Source organism: Salarias fasciatus (genome assembly GCF_902148845.1).
Source record: "Salarias fasciatus chromosome 23 unlocalized genomic scaffold, fSalaFa1.1 super_scaffold_20, whole genome shotgun sequence".
Classification (NCBI taxonomy): domain Eukaryota; kingdom Metazoa; phylum Chordata; class Actinopteri; order Blenniiformes; family Blenniidae; genus Salarias; species Salarias fasciatus.
In genome coordinates this window covers 8,491,480-8,510,768 of record NW_021941230.1, presented here as the reverse complement: position 1 = coordinate 8,510,768, position 19,289 = coordinate 8,491,480, and the positions used below count along the sequence as shown (strand labels likewise).

At 50.6% G+C, this 19,289-nt stretch overlaps 1 protein-coding gene and 1 long non-coding RNA gene across 6 annotated transcripts in view; one reads left to right on the top strand and one right to left on the bottom strand.

The window, feature by feature from the left end:
- LOC115383658 (uncharacterized) overlaps window positions 1-19,289 on the top strand; it is a 32,956-nt gene that overhangs the window by 755 nt on the left and 12,912 nt on the right. For 4 of the 5 annotated variants that reach the window (XR_003930721.1, XR_003930720.1, XR_003930718.1 and 1 more), the window contains exon 1: window positions 17,269-18,132. The exons of the other annotated variant lie outside the window; for it this stretch is intronic. This is a non-coding gene — a long non-coding RNA (uncharacterized LOC115383658). Of the gene's footprint in view, window positions 1-17,268; window positions 18,133-19,289 lie in introns of those variants that run through there. 5 annotated transcript variants of the gene reach the window in all.
- LOC115383654 (neuronal membrane glycoprotein M6-b-like) lies at window positions 114-17,283 on the bottom strand. The gene is made up of 7 exons (XM_030085787.1): window positions 17,104-17,283; window positions 5,126-5,312; window positions 4,749-4,908; window positions 4,033-4,201; window positions 3,391-3,464; window positions 3,237-3,302; window positions 114-2,656 (listed from the first exon to the last, which is right to left on the bottom strand). The coding sequence occupies exons 1-7, from the start codon at window positions 17,171-17,173 to the stop codon at window positions 2,504-2,506; spliced, it is 879 nt and encodes a 292-aa protein (XP_029941647.1). The 5' UTR covers window positions 17,174-17,283; the 3' UTR covers window positions 114-2,503.

The following is a 19,289-nucleotide window of genomic DNA, read 5'->3' as shown; positions in this document are numbered from 1 at the left end:
TACATCAACCTGGCGGCAAAGCACGGATATTTATCAAACAGAACACACATGGCAATATAGTCCTTTTTTTTTCTTTTTTCTTTAGGTTTTTTTTTTTTGTTCTTTTTCTTTTTTACAGAATAGACAGCTGCACACATGGACGATACTGACATGCTTCATCTCATCCCAGGTGGAAAATGTCGTCTTTCTTCAGTGTTTTCTTGAGGGTGAATTAACCAGTGAAGAAATCCCGGTCGCGACCGCTAAAACGATATCTGGGTTATAAAATGGACGTATGAAAATTCCTGACTTGTTTGATTTCAGAGTGTAAACATCCAGAAACAGTCTGAGAGGCATGAGGAGGAGGAGGGAGGGCAGAGGGTGGGGGGGGGAAAAAAAACAAGAGAAGGCGTCTTCAGCTCACGCGGGTCACTCATTCGGCTGAGCGTGGAGAAAATAAGCACGAACATGATTCGAAAAAAATCATCGTTACCCAACCACAAGCTGCCTAAAACCGATTTAAAAAAAAATTACAAACTAACGTTTTTTTTCGTTCTTTTTAAGCCACAGTTTCAAATGTATACGTCACATCGTCCCTCCCACCACACAGCAGCCCAGATGTTACGTTACAGTGATTATATCCAATGCAGAACTATATTTGAGTGCTAAACACAGACCTCAGAGGGTACATTTACACACATCTGTGGAGGAAAAGCAAAAGATCATGGCAAAAAGAAACACTGATTGTGTTGCTCCTGTTTGGAGGAGAGGTGGAACTCCATCTTTTTTGGGCTATTTACAGGTGAGGAGGAGGAGGGGGAGGGGGAGGAGGAGGAAGAGCGGGGTCTGACTGTATGGTCCTGAACCCAGAAGCTTTGGAGAACACTGCTGAAGATCAGATTAGCTTTGATACCTGAGGTGTGTGTGTGTGTTTTGAAGATTTCTCTGACTTCTTTCTCACAGACCCCTCCGGGAATAGCTTTGCTTTTTTTTTTTTTTTTTACCTGGACGTGGAAACAGTCTGGAATGTAGAAATGAGCGAAACCGGCTCACCATCGCACCGTGTTTCTGAAGCTCTCTGTTCACACTGAGCAGGTGTGAGGAGGCTGAAAGCAGGCCTAAAGCGCTCACATTCAGAGAGAAAAAAAGAAGATCCTACAAAATAAACGTTGTTATCTAAAACCTGGCCATGAATGCTAACAAAATAAAAGTCTAATATCTGAAATAAAGGGAAAAGCAAAGGAAATAAGTTAGCCTTGAGTTCTGCATAAAGTAAAATCTAAAATCTAGCATCTGATGCAAAATATATCGACATCGCAGTAAAAAAGGCGAATGTTTGAACGCGATAATATATCTGGATCATCAGTAAAATTACTAACGTCTAATTCCTCGAGGTTACTCAAGAGGAAAAAGGGAAAATGCCGCTGAAAGAAACCCATCAAGAAATGTAAATATCCCAAAACTGAGCAGGAAATCCTCAGAATTAAGCACCACGTGGAAAATAAAGATTGGAAAAAGCTGATCAGTGTGAACGCCGCCTTCAGCAGTGCGATCAGTCGAGCTCCAGTCGGCGCTGGTTCTGTTTCAGTCGAGGCAAATCGGCAAGCTACTCCGTCGGCGTCGCTCGGAGCTGCTCGGACCTCCAGGTGGAAAAACGAGACGCTCTAAAAGCAGAGAAATCCTCCCGAAGCCGCCGTGATTCCAGATTGTTCAGTTCGGAGGGAGGAGGAGGAGGAGGAAGAGAAGGGGGCTTGGATTGGTTTTGTGTTTTTGCGGGATTTCTGTTCTCCCTTATTTTTTTTTTTTTTTGTTTGTTTGTTTGTTAAATAGTGCAACAATGTATCGAGCATTAGCAATCAAAAGTTAAAGATGGAGAAAAAAGTAAAGGAGGAGAGGAAAAAAAAAAAGCAAATGTAAAGAAGAAGAAGAAAGATCAAAGTAGTTACCAGGCATACTTTTCAGAGTATTAAAAAAAACAAAAAAAAAAACAACAACATTCGTACACATTCGCACAATATATTCATATTCATATATATATGCATATAAAACACCAAACAAAAGGAGGGAGCTGGTCGCCGCCCGGCGCCGCTGTGGCCGCGGCGGCTCGCCAACAATGTTTTTTTTTAAACTTTTCAGATTTTTTCGGCTGTGAGGAGCTGTGTGTCGACGGGCTCAGGGCGCCACAGCGTCGCAGCCGGGGGGTGGGGGGTGGGGGGGGGGGTGGGGGACAGGGAGGGAGGGAGGGGAACGCTTCCCAGCTGGTTACCGGAGCCCCGCCCCCCCCCGGCGGGGCGAGCTCGCCCGGACCGAAGCGCCCGCCGCCGCTCCTGTACCCTCCGCCCTCCGCTGGCGGCGAGCCCACCGCCCTCTTCACGGACACGGCGGAGGGACGGGAGAGGGCGGAGCGTCAGGCGGCCGGAGGCGGGGGAGGGGCGTCTGTATGTGTGTGTGTGTGTGTGTGTGTGAGGGTGGTTTGGGGGGGGGCGCGAGGAGATGGGTAATGGCGGAGGACGAGCTCTCGTCCTTACGAGTAGGAGGAGGAGTTCTGGCCCTCCTTGGACCGCGCCTCCGCCTCCAGGTCCTGGTCGTCCTTGGTCTTGATGTCTTGGTACTCGTGCGTGGAGACGGCGCTCTTCAGGTAGGCCCAGTTCGCCGCCAGGATCATCAGGTAGTGGATCTGGAGGGAGAGCAGGAGCCGTTTGAACTGTGAACTCTGACCCCTCCCAGAACACCAACATGATGGATTATTATTCTTAATTATTATACTTAATGATTGGAATTTGCATCGCAATGAAAATTACGCTTAATCTATATAGAGATGTAACAATTGCTACTTAATTCAGCTTCCGATCGATAGAAAAAGAGATCAATTTTGTCCCATAACGGTAAATAAATTCAGGCATTAAACCCCTGAACATGACTAAATCTCTGCTTTTAAGCAGATGAGCGTTAGCGCGGCAGCTCCGCGCTCCGTCTTTAATATTTATCTGCGGAACATCAAAGCGCGGCGGCTTCCAGGAGCGCCGGCTCCACATCTGGAGAAGTGCTCCTTTTTTTTTTTTTTCTTTTTTTTCTTCCATTTTTAGCATCTCCATCTCCGTGCACTCCAAAGCGAAACGTCCGCCCCCGCAGGTCGGCCCCTCCCTTCAGCCCGTGCAGCCACACGCGTGAGAGAGAGAGAGACAAGAGAGAGAGAGATGCCCGGTTGCCACGGCAACAGATCAGCACGCCATGGCAACGCCAAGCGATGAGCTTACCAACGCGATGACGGTGGCGCCGGCGCCGGCCAGAGCCACGATGTAGAGGTGGTAGGACAGGTAGAACTGTGAGAGAGAGAAGGGGAGAGGGGGGGGCGATCAGAACCGCACAAGCACCAAATCAATCGTGGCCGGCGCTGTCGGGGCGCCTCACCTCGCTGGTGTTGCAGATCTCTCCCAGCGTGGCTCCGCACGCTTTCCCCGGATTGGCGGTCCAGGAAATAATACCTGGAAGGATGAGGGAGATGAAAAGGTCACAGAGACAAGAAGCTTTCTGCTCCCCGGGGGCCGTGCGATTGAAAGCGTGATGAGTCGGGCCCAGATAAAGATTAGAGGCAGGAATATGGGTCATTACTTTGATTTTTTTTTTGCTGGGAAATCACGTTCGCGCTCATGCTTTTTAGCGTTTTAGCACCTCCGCAGGTTTATCTGCGTCCGTTAATCCCCTCGTGTGGACGTTAACGCCGGTGATGCAACCGCCGCCCGCTAATTGGGGTTAATATTTCATGCGGCTCTGCGGCCAATCAAGCATATGCCATCCTCATCCGACTTTGCGAGCGGAGCGGGCCGGCAGCTGCCTCTCGGATGTGGGTCACGCGCTGTACATTAGGCCGCGGAGCAAATGGCCGCAATGTGGGACGCCGGCGCCGGAGAGGAAAGCCGCTTTCTTTCAGCAGGTGAAGCGGTGCGAGAGGCGGCGAGACGCTTCCACGGCACGCCGGCGCTCGCTCGCCTTAATCATGTGAAGACATGTAGCGTCTCCTCCCGATCTGGAAATTAAACCTGAGCCACTGACCGTACTGTCGCACGTCCACACAGATGGAGTCCGGGGAGGTGATGTTGGCGTCGGGAGACTTCATGGCGGCGCAGGTGTTCCACATGTTGAAGAAGAGGTAAACTGGGATGGCCGTGAAGCCGAAGATGGCGAGGAAGGCCAGGAAGAGGATGTAGGTCAGGAACATGAACTGAGAGAGAGAGAGAGAGAGAGAGAGAGAGAAAAAGGCTCGTCGTTACAATCAGGAAAAGGTTAATGAAATTCCTTAAAGAGCACAGAGAAGCTAATGCTAGTGGACGTCTGCGGCAATTAGGCGGATCAGGAAAGGACGAAGTGTGTCGAGAGTCGCCCTGAAGGCTGCTGGGAGCTCGGATCAATGGTGGAGAAGCTGTTTTTCCACATCAGGAGGCCAAACTGAAGTGTGATGACAATAATTACAGACAGGGCAAACACCAGGCTCCTCTGCAGTGTGTGTGTGTGTGTGTGTGTGTGTGTGTGTGTGTGTGTGTGTGTGTGTGTGTATGTGCGTGCACGTTAACATATGGAGGTGTGTGTGTGTGTCTGTGTGACACTTTGATGTGGTTTCATGTGAAGGCTGAAAAAGGGAAAACCTTTTAAAACACAGTTCAAAGTGATTTTAATGTCACTTTGATTTGATCTGGAAGTGGGTCAGAGGGTGTGGCGATCTGCAGCGTGCGTGTGTGTGTGTGTGTGTGTGTGTGTGTGTGAAAACGTACGAAGGCGGTGATGCAGCGTCCGCACACGGTGGTCTTGAAGTCGCTCTGCAGCTCCTTCTTGATGGCGCTGGTGGTGTAGAAGCCCTCGGCCAGCAGGATGATGGCGTAGACGAAGAAGAAGGAGGCGATGCCGTAGATGATGTACTGAAAGATCTGGATCCTGCAGAGGGGACCCGGGTCAGGATTCGAACCCGCAGCCGGAGTCGATGCTGCGTTTAGCTGATCAATTGACTAGCTTAAACTGTGTCAAACTGGATCAATGCCTCATTGACAGACCCTCAACGCCATTACTGTCCTCTTTATCCAGTCTGTACACTTTAATTAAAGTCAGAAAGGTCGACCCGGGGTTGAAGTGTGTGTGTTTTGTGAGCACTTACACCATGGCCAGGTTCTCGTGGTCACTGCTGACCCTGGAGAAGTGGTTCTCCAGCATGGTCAGGGTCCCGGTCAGCGCCACGTGGCCGCACCCGCAGAACAGCGCCACGCCGGAGAAGCAGAGGATGGTGGCCACCAGCGAGGCGTACGGCACGCCGCCCAGACACTTGATGCAGCACTCGAAGCATCCTGCGGGGGGAGGTGGGGGCGAGAGGTCAAGACGTACGCTGATGACACCCGGCTGTGGCGCTGACCTCGCAGCGGCACGAGCAGAAATCGCCGAGACGTCCGAGCGCCAACAGCCTTTCCAACAACCCCAACGACCAGCTCAGACGTCTCAATCGGGCATTTGCGGGATGTGCTGAGAGAACTTTAAAGGACCTGCTGGTTGACCTACTTGCTGGTCCCCGCTAACGCTCCTAATGGCCGAGACGGCACCGTCCTGAACTCTTCCTCCAGCTCTTCCCTCCTCTCTTTTTTCCGACGCTCTAAAGCGATGAATAATTGAAGGTGGTCCCTCGCGCTGCTGGAGCCATTTCTCCACAGCGCTGAGGATGAATTAGTAAATTTGTTTTTCCACTAAGCGGAGCCTCCTGCAGGAGTTCTGGATCTTTGGGTCCCGTCTTTAGTCCAGCGGAATGAAAATGAGGGGGGATTGCAAAAAAAAAAAAAAAACCCACAATGTAGTCAAGAGTTGCATCTTATATAACGTCTGTTTAAAAATAACTCCTCCAGCGAAGCAGGAAGTAACTCCGGGGAAAGAGAGAGAGAGAGAGAGGAAAGACAAAGCGGTCCGTCTTGTGTGCCACTTTGCTGTTTCCATGACGACCTGCTCCAGTTGGCATCTCTGAAGCGTCGTTACTTCACAAGTTTGTTGAATCCCGGCGTTTCCGTGGGCCTCGAACGCGTCACCTGACGATCCCGCCCGACAGCGATGGCAAGCGTTAAAGGACAAAACACACGCTCTGATGTGTGTGTGTGCACATGTGACGTACACACACACACACACAGACATCGAGAGACGATACCCTTCAACATAAAGCAATTAACACACGGAAACGACTCCAATATTGGCAGTATCCACAGCTTTTCTGGAGATGCGGGGAGCAGAAAACCATATTTGATGCAGTTTTAGTGACTTTCTGGGGGGGTTTCCATCGATCACAGGTGGGGCGGACAGTCGTTATCGACGGCTTTAAAAGAGCAGTATTGATCGGCGCGCCCCGAGGGGAGGAAAGGAGTCAATAAAAAGCAAAAACAAAAGCACAGTGAGCCTAAATGTGGAAAGGATTTTATTTCAGGAGTGGCTTCAGGTGCTCCCCAGCTGATGAAATATGACGGAAAATCTACTTAATTCCGAGGGGGGGGGAAAAAAAAAAAGGGCCAAAAGCGCCGAGTGATCCAAACGACAGACAGCCGAGAGGAAAGAAATCACAGCAAAAGGCTTCGCTCGTCCACTCCTGACACCAGAAAACCGTTTTCACTGCCGCTCACGCTGAATAATAATGACTTTACTACTTTAGTGGCCAAATGTTTGCTTCAGCTGCACTTTGTGCTTCTGCTCATGTTTGTTCCAAGCTGAACTCTCAGTCAAAGAAAGGAGTAAAAAAGAGACGAGCAATAAAAAAATAAAAAAAAGTGGAAAAATTTGATTTATAGTTATTAATCACTGATGGTAAGCTTTCAAAATTCAACAATAAAATAACATGAATACAAACAATATCAGTGTGATAGAAACGTTAACAATGCACATATGCTTCTCATAAATTGAGAATTTAATGGAAAACTAAAATTTTCTCAACATTTATGGCAAATTTTTTTTTCTGATTTTAGTGTTCCAGCTTACAAGTAACAGTATGTCCAAAAATGAGATTTTTTTTTTAAACAAGATATTCAATAATACATCGTTTTTGAATTATACGTTCAAATTTTATAGTTAATCTTGAAAATTTGCTGCTTCACTGTGTCCGCTGTTTGAATAAATAATGTTGAAACAGTGGTGAGGATTTTGCCCCCGGCGGCTTTTTTTGCCCCTCGTGCGAGTGAGGGTAGGGTGAAATCAAAAAGGCGGGCCGCTCGCCGCCGCTGATGAAGGCTCCTCCTTGCGTAACGCTGCCGAGGCCTGTTGCGTAACGGATCCAAATCCTGTTAATGTTAATGAAGGAAGCGGGACGATGGAGGAGGCGGGGCGGCTCCAGGAGCCCTCTGAGGGCCTCGGAGGGCCCCGCCGTGCACCTCTCAACAGGTCCCTCGGTCGATTTCAGCGAAAATCCGTCAGACGGATGAAGCGATCCTGCTTTTTCAAATGCAAATCAGGAACTTTCAGCTGATTTTTATCTCGGTTCTCTGAAGAGAAAAAAAATAAACCGTGGCTATTTTAGGAGAAAATTCCTGGAGCTTCTGCTGTAAAACTCTCCTTCCCGGCTCCATGTGGCTTCATGGATGAATTCACAGGTTTTCTTTAAAACGCCGCCGCCGCCGTCATCCGGTGTGCCCCCGGCTATGCCTGTTTGTCAGCCCGAGTTTTAAAGTGCGCTAATGGGAAGCAGACAGGCCGGGGTGGTCAGCTGCAGCCGGCCCTAATGGAAATCAATGGGCTATTCATTAGAGGAGAACCGAGGTGACGTGCCGGGGTCGCCCCCCCCCGACCCTGCTCTTTCTACCCCGCTGCATCTCGGGCCCTGCCTCCTTTCTCCGCCGCCGTTGTGAAATACGACTTGCGTGCCCACGCCGCGCTCGCAGCGAGCCAGCTGGAGCTCATCGCCCAGATGATACTGTGCCATACATCAGCCGCCCCGGCTCATGACGAGACGCTTTTTACTCCAGCGTCGCCACGTTTCATGACGTGGCATCAAAATGTGGATTCATTGACACTGTGTGCCGTTAGAAGACCGAATTTGCCCGCTGTGTTCATCATCAAACTCTGTGCAGGAATCTGAGTCGGAACCCGACCGAAATCGCACACGAGAGCGCGATCGATTCCTCCCTGGAGTCTCGTAAAAGATCGCCTACGCGCTCCCGAGTGTTCGCGTCCTCCACTATCGTGTGCTTTTTACAACAAAACGACCTCAGCGATAAAACAGCACTGGACGTGCTTCTGCGAGGCGGGAATTAATGGGCGCTTCCACGACCGGCTGGATAAAGAAACGCGTAATTTTATTAAGGAGTCATCTGATCCTGAAGGATGAGATGAGGGAGCGTGTCCTCGTGCTTCCATGACGATCCAGCAGGCTGCAGCGGTCAGGAGTTCAGCGGAGTCCAGCGGAATAACAGACGTCGGCTCGGTTTAGAAATGAAGTGTTTCTGTTTTCTGATCTTATTTTATATCATTTCAGGAGGAAAGCCATTTTTTTTCCCAATCAATAACTGATTTTATTGAATGTTTCATAGAATATCTGGTAGTTTTTTTTTTGGAGGGATTGTATCCGTGCCAGTCCTGTTTGGTTCTTTTTTTTTTTTTTTTTCATTTTCCATGGCAACAGTGAGAAAACATAAAAGTTACCACAAATATAGATCTAGTTGAGCAGAAATTCAACGGTTTCAGTTGAAATCATCTTGGAAAATGGCTGCCAATTAGAAATTCCAAGTGGCCAGCAGGATTCTTTTTTTTTTATTTTTTTTTTTTTAAATCTTGAAAACGTACAGCCCACGCTCAGATGGATTCATCTGCCGGTTTGTGTTCTTCGCGTCGAGGCTCTGGAAGGAGATGAGAAGGCAGCACCAAGCGAGGTGAATGAGGAGCGGAAGAGGGAAAATAGAAAGCAACATAAAGAAGGGAGTGGAGGGAGGGAGGGAGAAGGCAGAGTGAAGGAAGAGGAACGGGGGGGGGGGGGGGGGGGGGGGGGAAGAAAGTGGAAGTGAAAAGCCGCTCTTGGCCCCGGGGCCGGTGTTACGGTGGCTTCTGCGTGGCTGCAGAGTGGTGCGTGCGGCCAAGCGCCAGCAGTGGGGAAAAAAAACCTGCACTTCAGCAGAGACAGATGGACAAACGCACGTCCGAACAGTGTGTCGTTAAAGTGTCTGCGGTTTGTGCAAATGAGGATGTGTTTCTTCTTCTTCTTCTTTGTTTTTTGTTTTTTTTTAAATGACAGGTGTTTGTAGGGAAGAGCGCTGTAAATAAAATACATGCCGAATAACGAACCCCGCCATTCATCACCAGACACGTTGTTAATCACATTTATGCATGTCATGAATTAATATCTGCATGCACTACGGCGGGGGGGGGGGGGGGGTTGCGATTCTCCGCGGGCATACAGAACCCTACATAACACCGGCGAACGGCAGTTGCCATAGCAACGTGTTACCCACGACCCAGTTCAGTAAAGTCGTCCTTCGATGCTTCACTCTCCTTATTCTCTCTCGATCTTTCTCTCTCCTCACACACACACACACACACACACACGCTCACACACGCTGACAGGCAGTGATGTAACCTCCATCCGACGAGCAAGACCGGCGGTGAGCGCGGCGCGCGGCTGTCCGACGGTACGGATGTGAGCGCGGAGCGAAGAGACGACGAGAAGAAGGGAAGGAGGCCGATGTAAAGGACGACCCTCCCTCCACTCGGGCTCCGGGAATTAGGTCAAACTGAATTATTTGACTTGAAAGAAAAAGAAAAGCGCCGCCGCCGCTTCTTCTTCTTGTTCTTCTTCGTGCACCTTTCCCTCTCCAGGACACTCCTGCATCGCCTGAGCTCATGTCGCCACAGAAAGGCAAAACTATTGATGACCAACATGCAAGAGGTTTATTTCTCCGTGCATGACTTTTATGAAACACCTTTAGGTTCGGAGGTTAAGCCGTTAGCAGTCGATTCATTACAAAAAAACAAATAAAAACAGGTTTTTCGGAGAAACTTGCTTTAATCCTGCAAGTTTCTCTGGATTTAGAAGAAGAAACCTGTTTGCACCTTAAAAAAATCAAAGTTATTGGAGGATCTCGGCATCGTAACTAATCAGATCCTCCTGTCTGGGGCTGTAATCTGATTGGACGAGGGCGTTTCAGCCTCTTTGAGTGGATAACTGAGGCTTTCTGACAGCGACTGTCACCCACTGCCGACATCTTTTGTGATTAAGCTCCGGATCCTGTCAATCAGCCGACGCCCACAATTCAGGAAGGGAGAGTTAATCCCTGAAAGGCGCGAGGACCATCGTCACATGGCGAGCAGGTCTGAATCTGTGGCGCACGCGCGCTAAAGAAAGAAACATGCATGCATTATGAAACGGCCCGGCAACATACATCATTCATTATCAGCCAACGTCGCATGAATTAACGCTCCGCGCGCGAGCGGCCGCGTCGATTCAGCTCCTGCGATCGCTGGGAAGCAGCTTTGAATATCAGAGATTACATCCACTGGCCTTGTAGTTATTATTATTAATGTTTTTTTTTTGTTTTTTTTTAAACTTTAAATTGTACAACCCAGTGGCACAGCACGATTATCGCCAACTGTTAGTGCGCCCAGTGCATCTGCCAGGAAGAGCAGCGTTAATAAAGCCGGGTGAATATTTCAGAGGCCGATCTGCTCCCTGCCTGCGGCTGGATTCAAACTTATTATGGGGCAATTTCCTCACAGTGCATTATGGGTGGATTTCCCCACAAGCGTGGAAGGAGGACCTCAGAGAAAGAGGACAGAGGGAGGAAAGGTGTGGGAGGTTATAAAAAAAAAACCCCATCTTCTCTGGCTGAGGTGAAGAAGGAAAGCCTGTCTGTTGGAGAGCAGAAACCCCAAAGCACTGTGGGTATTTTCACTTCATCCACGTGAAGCAGCTACGTGCCAACCGTTTCACTGCGTCACAGAAAAGACAGGAAATCAAGTTTAGCGTTTTCAGCATTTCAGGATCAGTCAAATGGAGTCTGTGATGGATCTGTTTCCCTTCATCGTCTCGAAATCTCACCACACCTGACGGCAGCAGGCCGGGCGACGGGAGACGCACAGAAGCAGGAGAAAGTCGACAAAAACAAGAAGCACAAAATGTGTTAAGATAAATTGTGTCTTATTTTGGCTTTGTTCGGTTGGATGTTTTGCTTCTTTTCACCGCCGAGGCAGTGAAAGCGAACGCGGCTTCGTCGCCACGAAAGGAAACAAACATGAGCAACTGGATAATCTGCCTGCGTGTCACACGAGCCAACAGTTCAGATTATCTATACTGGCAATAATCTCTCATTGCGCCGAGTCGTCAAAGCCGATAGGCCGCAGCTAACATGATCTGCCAATAACGTTAGCTGTTAATGTCTCCGAAATACCCAGCGGCGCAAGCGGGAGCGGCGTTTTCCAGCGCCGCCGCGGTGCCTTCAGGGACCATTAGTGGCCGCAGGTCGAAAGCATTCCGGACGTGATTGCCGGCTGCTGTTTTCAAAAATTAATGCGTCAAGTGTCGACGGCGAATTAAAATGCATAATCCATCCTCACCACCTTCTAACCAGCAGTGCTTCAACATTCCCAACCAGGAACTCTCACTTTTTTTTTTTTTTTTTCCCTTTTTCCCACGGTACATAACTGACCCTAATCTGAGAAACCCACTGCTGGTCATGCAGCATTACCAAGGTCACGGGGGCAACATCTGGCCGGGCGTGACTGAGCCTGATGGACTGGCGAGTCCGGCCAATCGATACCCTGACCCCGCCGATCAGGAGGGGTTGCCGGTTCCGCTCTTTTCCGCGCCCTCCGAGCTGCTCCCCGGACGCTTGGTCACCTGTCCCCCGGCCGCCGGCTCGGCGGGGCAACGTGCGAGTCCGCGAAATGTGAAATGGCCCCTCTGGCCGGGAGTGGCGTGCTGGCAGTGGTTACGCAACCCACTCGGCTAATGCGACTCTCTCCGAGACGTCAAAGGAGTCGGTGGTCCTCGCTTTGGCCTCGTGCGATTACAGAGATTCACTCTCCGGCCGCCTGGAGGGCCTCGTCCAGACCGTGCGCGGCTGAGGGTGAACTCTCTTTCGCCGCGTGGCGTCGGGACGAGCCGCCTCTCGACGGCGGCCTCGGCTAATGATGACAAGTGCTAATGGGCGCCGGGCGGCTCCGCGATTCGAGAGGAGCAGATTGGGCGTCAGTGGGTGATGGAGGGAGGCCAGAGGAGGTTGGCGCCGCTCAGGAACACGGCCCGCTGTGCCAACCTGCCGCTCGCCGCTATTCATATCCCCGCTGCAGACTGCGGTTCAAACATAGCCGCAGTGTTGGAGGGGTGATGCATCCGCGGCGCCGCTCCTGCCTCTTGGCTCGGGCTGCCGCCCTCGACAGGCGACAAATCTGTTGCTTCTTCGGAGAGCTACAAGTATTCCGCTGGAATCGAGAACGCTCTCGTCGTTATCGCTTTCAGTCCTGTGACTCTGTGTGAGAGTGTGTGTGTGTGTGTGTGTGAGCTCCAGTCAGCTGGGACTGGCCTGCAAGTGGCTGCCAAAGCACGCACAGGGAGGAAGAACATGCAAACTCCGCACAGGTGCAAAGCACCAGAGAGCATCAAAGGAGATTTTTTTTTGTTGTGTTTTCGGGATGTGTTTACACTCCAGCGGTGCACCGAAGACACAACTTAAAACAGGGCCGTCTTTTATTCTTTGATCAGGGGTGGGTGTGTGTTTGTTGCCCTTGTGGCAGGGGTCGTGACCCCGTGGTGAGGGAGAGGACCGGCTGACCACCGCCGTGAGTGAAAGGCTCTCGTCCACGTGTGTGTGTGTGTGTGTGTGTGAACAGAAATAGAGATCCTCTCTCCGCGCAGGCGAAGCACTGACACAGACGTTCCTTAACTACTCCTGGTCATTGACACGTAAACAAATACAAGCGCGCGCACACACATACACACACACACACACACACACACACACACACACACATCCAGATGGAGGCTGACAGCACGCTTTGGGCAAATGGCTTCAAATGAGGAACACATGAGCCTCTCTCTGTGTGACGGCTTTCACATGCTCCCACAACCTCACACACCTCCGGGCGAGAGGAGGAGGAGAGGCACGGGGTGTGTGCATCAGTGTGTGAGTGTGTGTGTGTGTGTGTGTGTGTGTATGTGTGGGAAACAGAGACAAGTAGGAGAACCAGGCTGAAGACAGAAGAATGGGGGCAAACGAAAGCAGATGATGGCGCAAAAGCAGGAGTGGAGCGAGCGGCAAGCAGATGTGGAAACACACCGAGCTTCACAGACTGGAGATTTCAACCAAACACCTCGAAGCTCGAACAGGAAGCCCAGCGAGACTGGAGTCTCTTCAAAATAATGTTCCTGCAGATTAAAAAAAAGAAAAAGGAACTAAAAACCGTAATCGACAGAAAAAAAAAACTTGATTATCACCGTAAATTCTTCTTTTCTATGTTTCTTTGTGGTGAAGTCTTCCTTTCACCGATCGGCCCTGACCCGCTCGCTCTCTACTTCCTGTCCACCTGCCTCCCTCCTCGCTTTCACTCGCACGTTCACCTGGCCTCTGCTGACCTTCGCTCACGATGTTTCCGCAGAGCGTCGAGAAGAAAATGAGCGGAGAGATCAGACACGTCGGCGACCGGATGCAACGGTCGGAATCGTTAAACCGCCCGAAGCGAGAGCCAGCGATGAGAAACGGTTTGTATCATTTACAAGCGTTTCGAGTCTGCAGTTTAGTCAGAAAACCGAAGGTTAACTGAGGATCAGGGCTCTCCTTCAAGAGCGGGAAAAGGTTTCTGCAGGATTAAAAACGTTTCGAGCAAAATCAAGCCTGACTGACTGCGAGGCGACGGCCGCCGAGACGCCATCCAAATGTCAGCGGAGCGCCAGATCGCCACCTCACACCGCCCGCCACTGACCTGCTTCCCTCCCCGTGGTCTAAACATCCAACCTGGGTGTGAATCTGAATATCTGACCGTGTGAAGAAAGAATGATCGCCCCAATGATCTGGCTGAAAAATAACCCAACAGACAAAACATAACCGTTAGCTTGTTTGCTTTTTTTAACCGGCATTTCACCTAAAAAAAAAACGCTTGAATCAAGTTTTAGGTCAAACATTTTTAGGGGATTTTACAGGAGAAGGACGTGAAATCTGATTAAGAGGAAGCCTCTGCCTGCCTCCAGAAGCCGCAGCAGAAAAACTCGGTAAGACCTGCAGACGATGATGTAATCTCTTACGGTTCGGCTCGAAACTTCATAACCAAGGACGGCGAGCCAGTGCGGCGTTATGTAAGAGCGGGCACACACACACACGCACACAGAGGGGAAGGTGTGTGTGAGCAGACCAATCATTTGCCACAAAGAGGCGGACAGACAGACGCAGAGAGCTGAAAAGCACTCAGGAATCCGGAGACGTCTGCGTTTCTCTAACCGAACTCCGTCAGACTAATGAAATCGGACACAACGGCACCTCGGAGAGCGCCGCCGATCGCCTCGTCATCCCGGTCTCTCCTGAGCGCCCGGCACCTCCGGCGCTGCACATGCAGATTACAGATTATAGGAAGCAATCAAGCAAAAGGATCAATCCACGGTCCCGGATTTATAAACCGCGCCTGTGTTCATTTCCCAGTTTGTAATCACTCTGGGTTCTGTGTCACGCTGACGAGCTGCGCACCAGTGGATCATGGACCGGCGTGATTGTTCGGGGTTCAAACACTCCAGATGAGTTAAACTAGTTATTCAACCGTCAGCATATCAGCACTGACAAGCCCAAAATGAGCGAATCAGCACATGTGGGTTTCCAGCGCGAGGGAACCAAACCCTTTAGTGAATTAACTCGTATTTTTTTGTTTTTGGTGGCAATTGTTCTTGTCAGGTGCATCTGGGAGCTATTGCCTCCTTTAACGCGTCTGTTTACTCCAAACTTCACCCACGTGCGTGGTGTGAATCAGAGGATCTGGCGCACGCCGGCTTCAAGCTCCTTACATGACGGCTCTCGCCTCCTTGTCCCCTCCTGCAAATCTGCAGCTTCTTAGCCACAAGCTACAAGCTTATGGTCGCAATCCAGATGTCAGATGATTACACCCACAAAACAGGCCGGCCCTCCAATCCGGGCGGCTGCCGGCGGACTCGGTTGTGCAACATCATCGCACCTGGAGCGCAGTAGCGGCGGCGGCGGCGGCCGAGGTTGAATCGGGTGAAGCTTTCACTGCCTCCACATAAAAGAGGCTTGTTATGGAACTCAGAGGTTTAATTGCCGCCTATAAATACAGCTGTCCTTCTGCTGGAGTGTCCTCGAGGGGGGGGGGGGGGGGGGGGGGGGGCTTCACACTTGCCCACTCAGTGGAGTGAAGTTGCTGGGTGAAAGCTCTTGTCGGACGCCGGTCCGTCCGTGCGCGGCAGCAGCAGGAGGCCTCGGGAGGACGTGATGTAACGTCTTTTTGAAACCTCGCCGCCGAGGGACGCCCTGCTCTCCCGTGGCCTTACGTCATGGCCCACACACACACACACACACACACACACACACACACACACGCACTGTGACCCTGCAACATCGGCGGCGGGGCGCAGTCCAGGCGGTGCTGCAGGAGGACGGCCGGAGAGGGCGAGCCAGTGTGTCGCTGCAGAGTTTCGGAGGGTTCAAGATGAACGTGAAGCGTGAAATCCAGAGAATTTTCAATGCAAATGAACACGCGCGCACGTTTTGAGGAGTCCAGGCTGGAAATAGCGAGCTGGCCTGGAGGACTGAAGGAAAAGTGGCTGGTTGTTTTTTTTGTGCATGCAGACAGTAAAACTCTGCAGAAAGGTCTCATTTAAACACTGGAGGATGCTGTGAGGTGTGTGTGTGCGTGTGTGCGTGAGAGAGAGAGAGAGGCCCCTGGGGCTCCATGCACTCTCACTCTGCATCAGCCCTCCTGCTCTCTGATACCCATCAGGCCATGCAGGCATCAGACCAGGGCGACCCCTGTAAATAGCAAGAGAACAAAGGTGTGCCACCTCCAGTCCTTCACGTGCGCAGCAGCCATCATGGACACATCCTGATCTGTGTCAGGGTGTGTGTGTGTGTGTGTGTCTCTGTGTGTGTGTGTGTGTGTGTGTGTCTGTGTGTGTGTGTGTGTGTGTGTGTGTGTGTGCAAACTGCTCATTTATATTTAAACACCACATAAGCAGCCTGTTGCCAGAGTTACTGGAGGATTTTACTACCAAAACCACAGGGAAAACAAATCGGTGCGTGAGCTGTCCAGTCCTCCTCCGACGCACGCAGACACGCCTACACATTCACGGAGCAACAGTTCGCGAGCGATTTTCACCCAAAAAAAGATGACATTTGATGCGATTTTTTTTTTTTTTTTTTTGCACAAAATGTGTGAAAATGTCAGGCTGGCGTTTGAAATGTGCGGCTGTCTGTGGGGCCGCGGTACGGCGGGGGTGTGGGGGGCTGGAAGGGTGTGTTTCTCCATATTTTTTTTTTTTTTTTTTTACCAACAACAGCATCTGTGGCGCATCATCGGCGGATCAGATGCGCGCACCGTGCCTTGCATGCGCGTCTTTTCCAGCCCGACGACCGATCGCGCGCTCCCCCCGGGTGGATCCAGACGCTCGATCCTCCGTGAGGATGATGGCCTATCATGATGGCAACGAGCGGGAGGATCCACCTGGAGGGGAGGAAAAAAAAAAAAAAACAATGCGTCCGCCCCGCGCGCGGAGCGCTGCGCGCCCCCGCTCCGTCCGTCCAGCCGCCGCGCGATCGGCTCAAATAAGCTCATGATTGCTGCGGCGATACAAAAGCAAATTGGCGTTAACGCGCCGCTCCATAAAGCCACCGGGGCCAGCTCCGGACCGTCAGTCCTGCACATCACGCACACACCCGCACATATGCGCTAAAGCGGAGCGGGCTTTATTCTGATCACCTGCAAGCATTATTTCCCTCAAAAAAAAAAAAAAAAAAAGGTGGGAAGACACCGGAGGGGAGGGGATGGAAAAAAAAAAAATCAGCGCTATTGTGTCGCGCACAAGCGAGAAGCCATTGCAAGTAGGTTAAACCGCTCAGGCTGGCGCAGACGCAAATGTCTCCAAAAGAAAAATAACAAAAAACAAAAAACGGGGGAAACGGCGCAAAAACGCGTGCGTACCTTTGCTCTCCTGGCCCTCGTCCTGAGTCTCCTCCGCGTTGGACTCCATGGCAGGCTTTGTCCCGTCCATTATTTCAGCGGGTATTTAGTCTCCTCGTACTTGCACTTGTGCCTCACAGTGTGTGTGGATGGTGGATCCTGTTCTGGTGACTTGATGCTCTCTCTCTCTCTCTCTCTCTCTCTCTCTCTCTCTCTCTCTCTCTCTCTCTCTCTCTCTCTCTCTCTCGCACACACCCTCCCTCTCTCCCTCTCCCCCCTCTCTCTCTCCTCCTCTGTGTTCAGGCTTAGCTCCTCTCTCTATATGTATATTAACAATGCCCAGTGCAAAGGCGCTGACAGATTGGATTTATTTCGCCCGTGCAGATTAGAGTCCCCCCGCCAATCGATGTCAGACAACAGTATTTGGTAAAAAAAAAATCAGCTCTAACTGAGAAGGAATGGTGCTGATGGGGTGAGAGGCATTCCTAAACGTCCCCCTTGACGGTGCCTGATTGCCTTCATCTGCTCTGTCCTGTTCGCTCAGGATCCTCCGCCATCAGCTGATCCGGGTTTTGTGTGGTTTTGCCTCAGTGAAGGACAGAATGTGCAGGAGATGTAAATATGCAAACTCATGGGTAACCATGCATGCACGAATACACACATACAACCACACACACACACACACACACACACACCGCCCCCTCTCCATCTGGTGAGTGGAGAGAGGATCTGTGTGCTGCACAAGAGTTTTCCGTCACTCCAAACTGCGTCGAGCCTGATCAACTCTCGGTAATGACACACACACACACACACACACACATTGGAGGCTGGTGTTTTTAATTGTTGTCGTTACACTACAGTTTGGCCTCCTGATGTGGAACAACAGCTTCAATTCAATTGATCCGAGCTCTGATTGGACCTCCTCCACCAATGGGGGGGCCGGCGGACTGTCAAACAGCCATGTGTCCTGAAGAGGGGACTCTTTTGTTTGCCTCCCAGCTCGGCCTCTGATTGGCTCGGCCCTCAATCCAATAAGAAATCAAGCAAAAGGTGAGTTCCGGGTTTCCATTATTCACCCCATTTTCTAATAATAAACACATCCTCCAACAATGGGACACCATCTGTCCCGAATCCTCTTAAATAAGGTTTTAATTCAGGCCCACGTGGCCCTGTTTCAGACAAAGCCCCACTCACACAACAGTCCAGGAAATCTCCCCCCCCCCCCCCGACCCCACCTCACCCCACCCTCACCACGCCCAGAGGTGACCCCCCCCCACCACCACCCCACCAGCCCCTGATGTTTCAGTCCAACACAACACGAGATGCGACGTGTGTGACAGTGAGTGGAGCCAGTCGCCGCCCCCCCCCCCCCCCCCCCCCCAACCCTAGGGCAGGAATTAACACCCCCTCTGCACCAGACGCTGCTCAATCAAACGCGCTTCCTGAGACGCCAGGAAACGTGATCCACCGCGAAGGTCTGCCGGCGTGAGACCTGACACCCCGCATGTAAAAAAAAAACAAAAAACAGCAACAACAACGTAAAAGTGTTCGCAGATTTTCTACAGATATGAAGCGCAAAAAAAAAAAAGTGTTGAAGTACAGATTCAACTTCTGTACTTAAAGTTAAGAAGGTGAAGTCTCCACAAACACGCAGCTATTTGAAAAATGGGTGTAATTAGTCAACAGAGCTGACAGAGCGTGTATGACAGCGGCTTCATGGCTGATCCATATCAAACAATCCATAAAATGCGAATTTGTTTTAACCCCCTCCGCTTGCATAAGACGTCATTACATTAAAGCGCGATGGAATCAGGATTAATTTAATGATCCGGCTAAACACAGAATAGAAGAAAATAACAACAGCAACGACAACTAAATTACGACGTTCAGCTTTTAAAAATCCAGGTTCATCCATCGTGTCTGTAAAGTGAATTGAAGCCTCTCACACAGTGACCATGAAGAAATATTCCCTGGAGATTTTATTCAATTTGCATAAATTGTAAATGCAAAGTGACACAAACTACAAACTGTCAGTTAGCACGCTTTGCTTTTTTTTTTTTTTTTTTTTTTTTTTTTCTCCTCTCAGAACCCCCATAATCCCCTGCTGGGTCACACAGATTAAGGACTTGTCCAGAAGATGAGATACAGTGCTCTCTGGCACCCTTCACTATCGCCCTGTGTCACACACACACACACACAAACACACA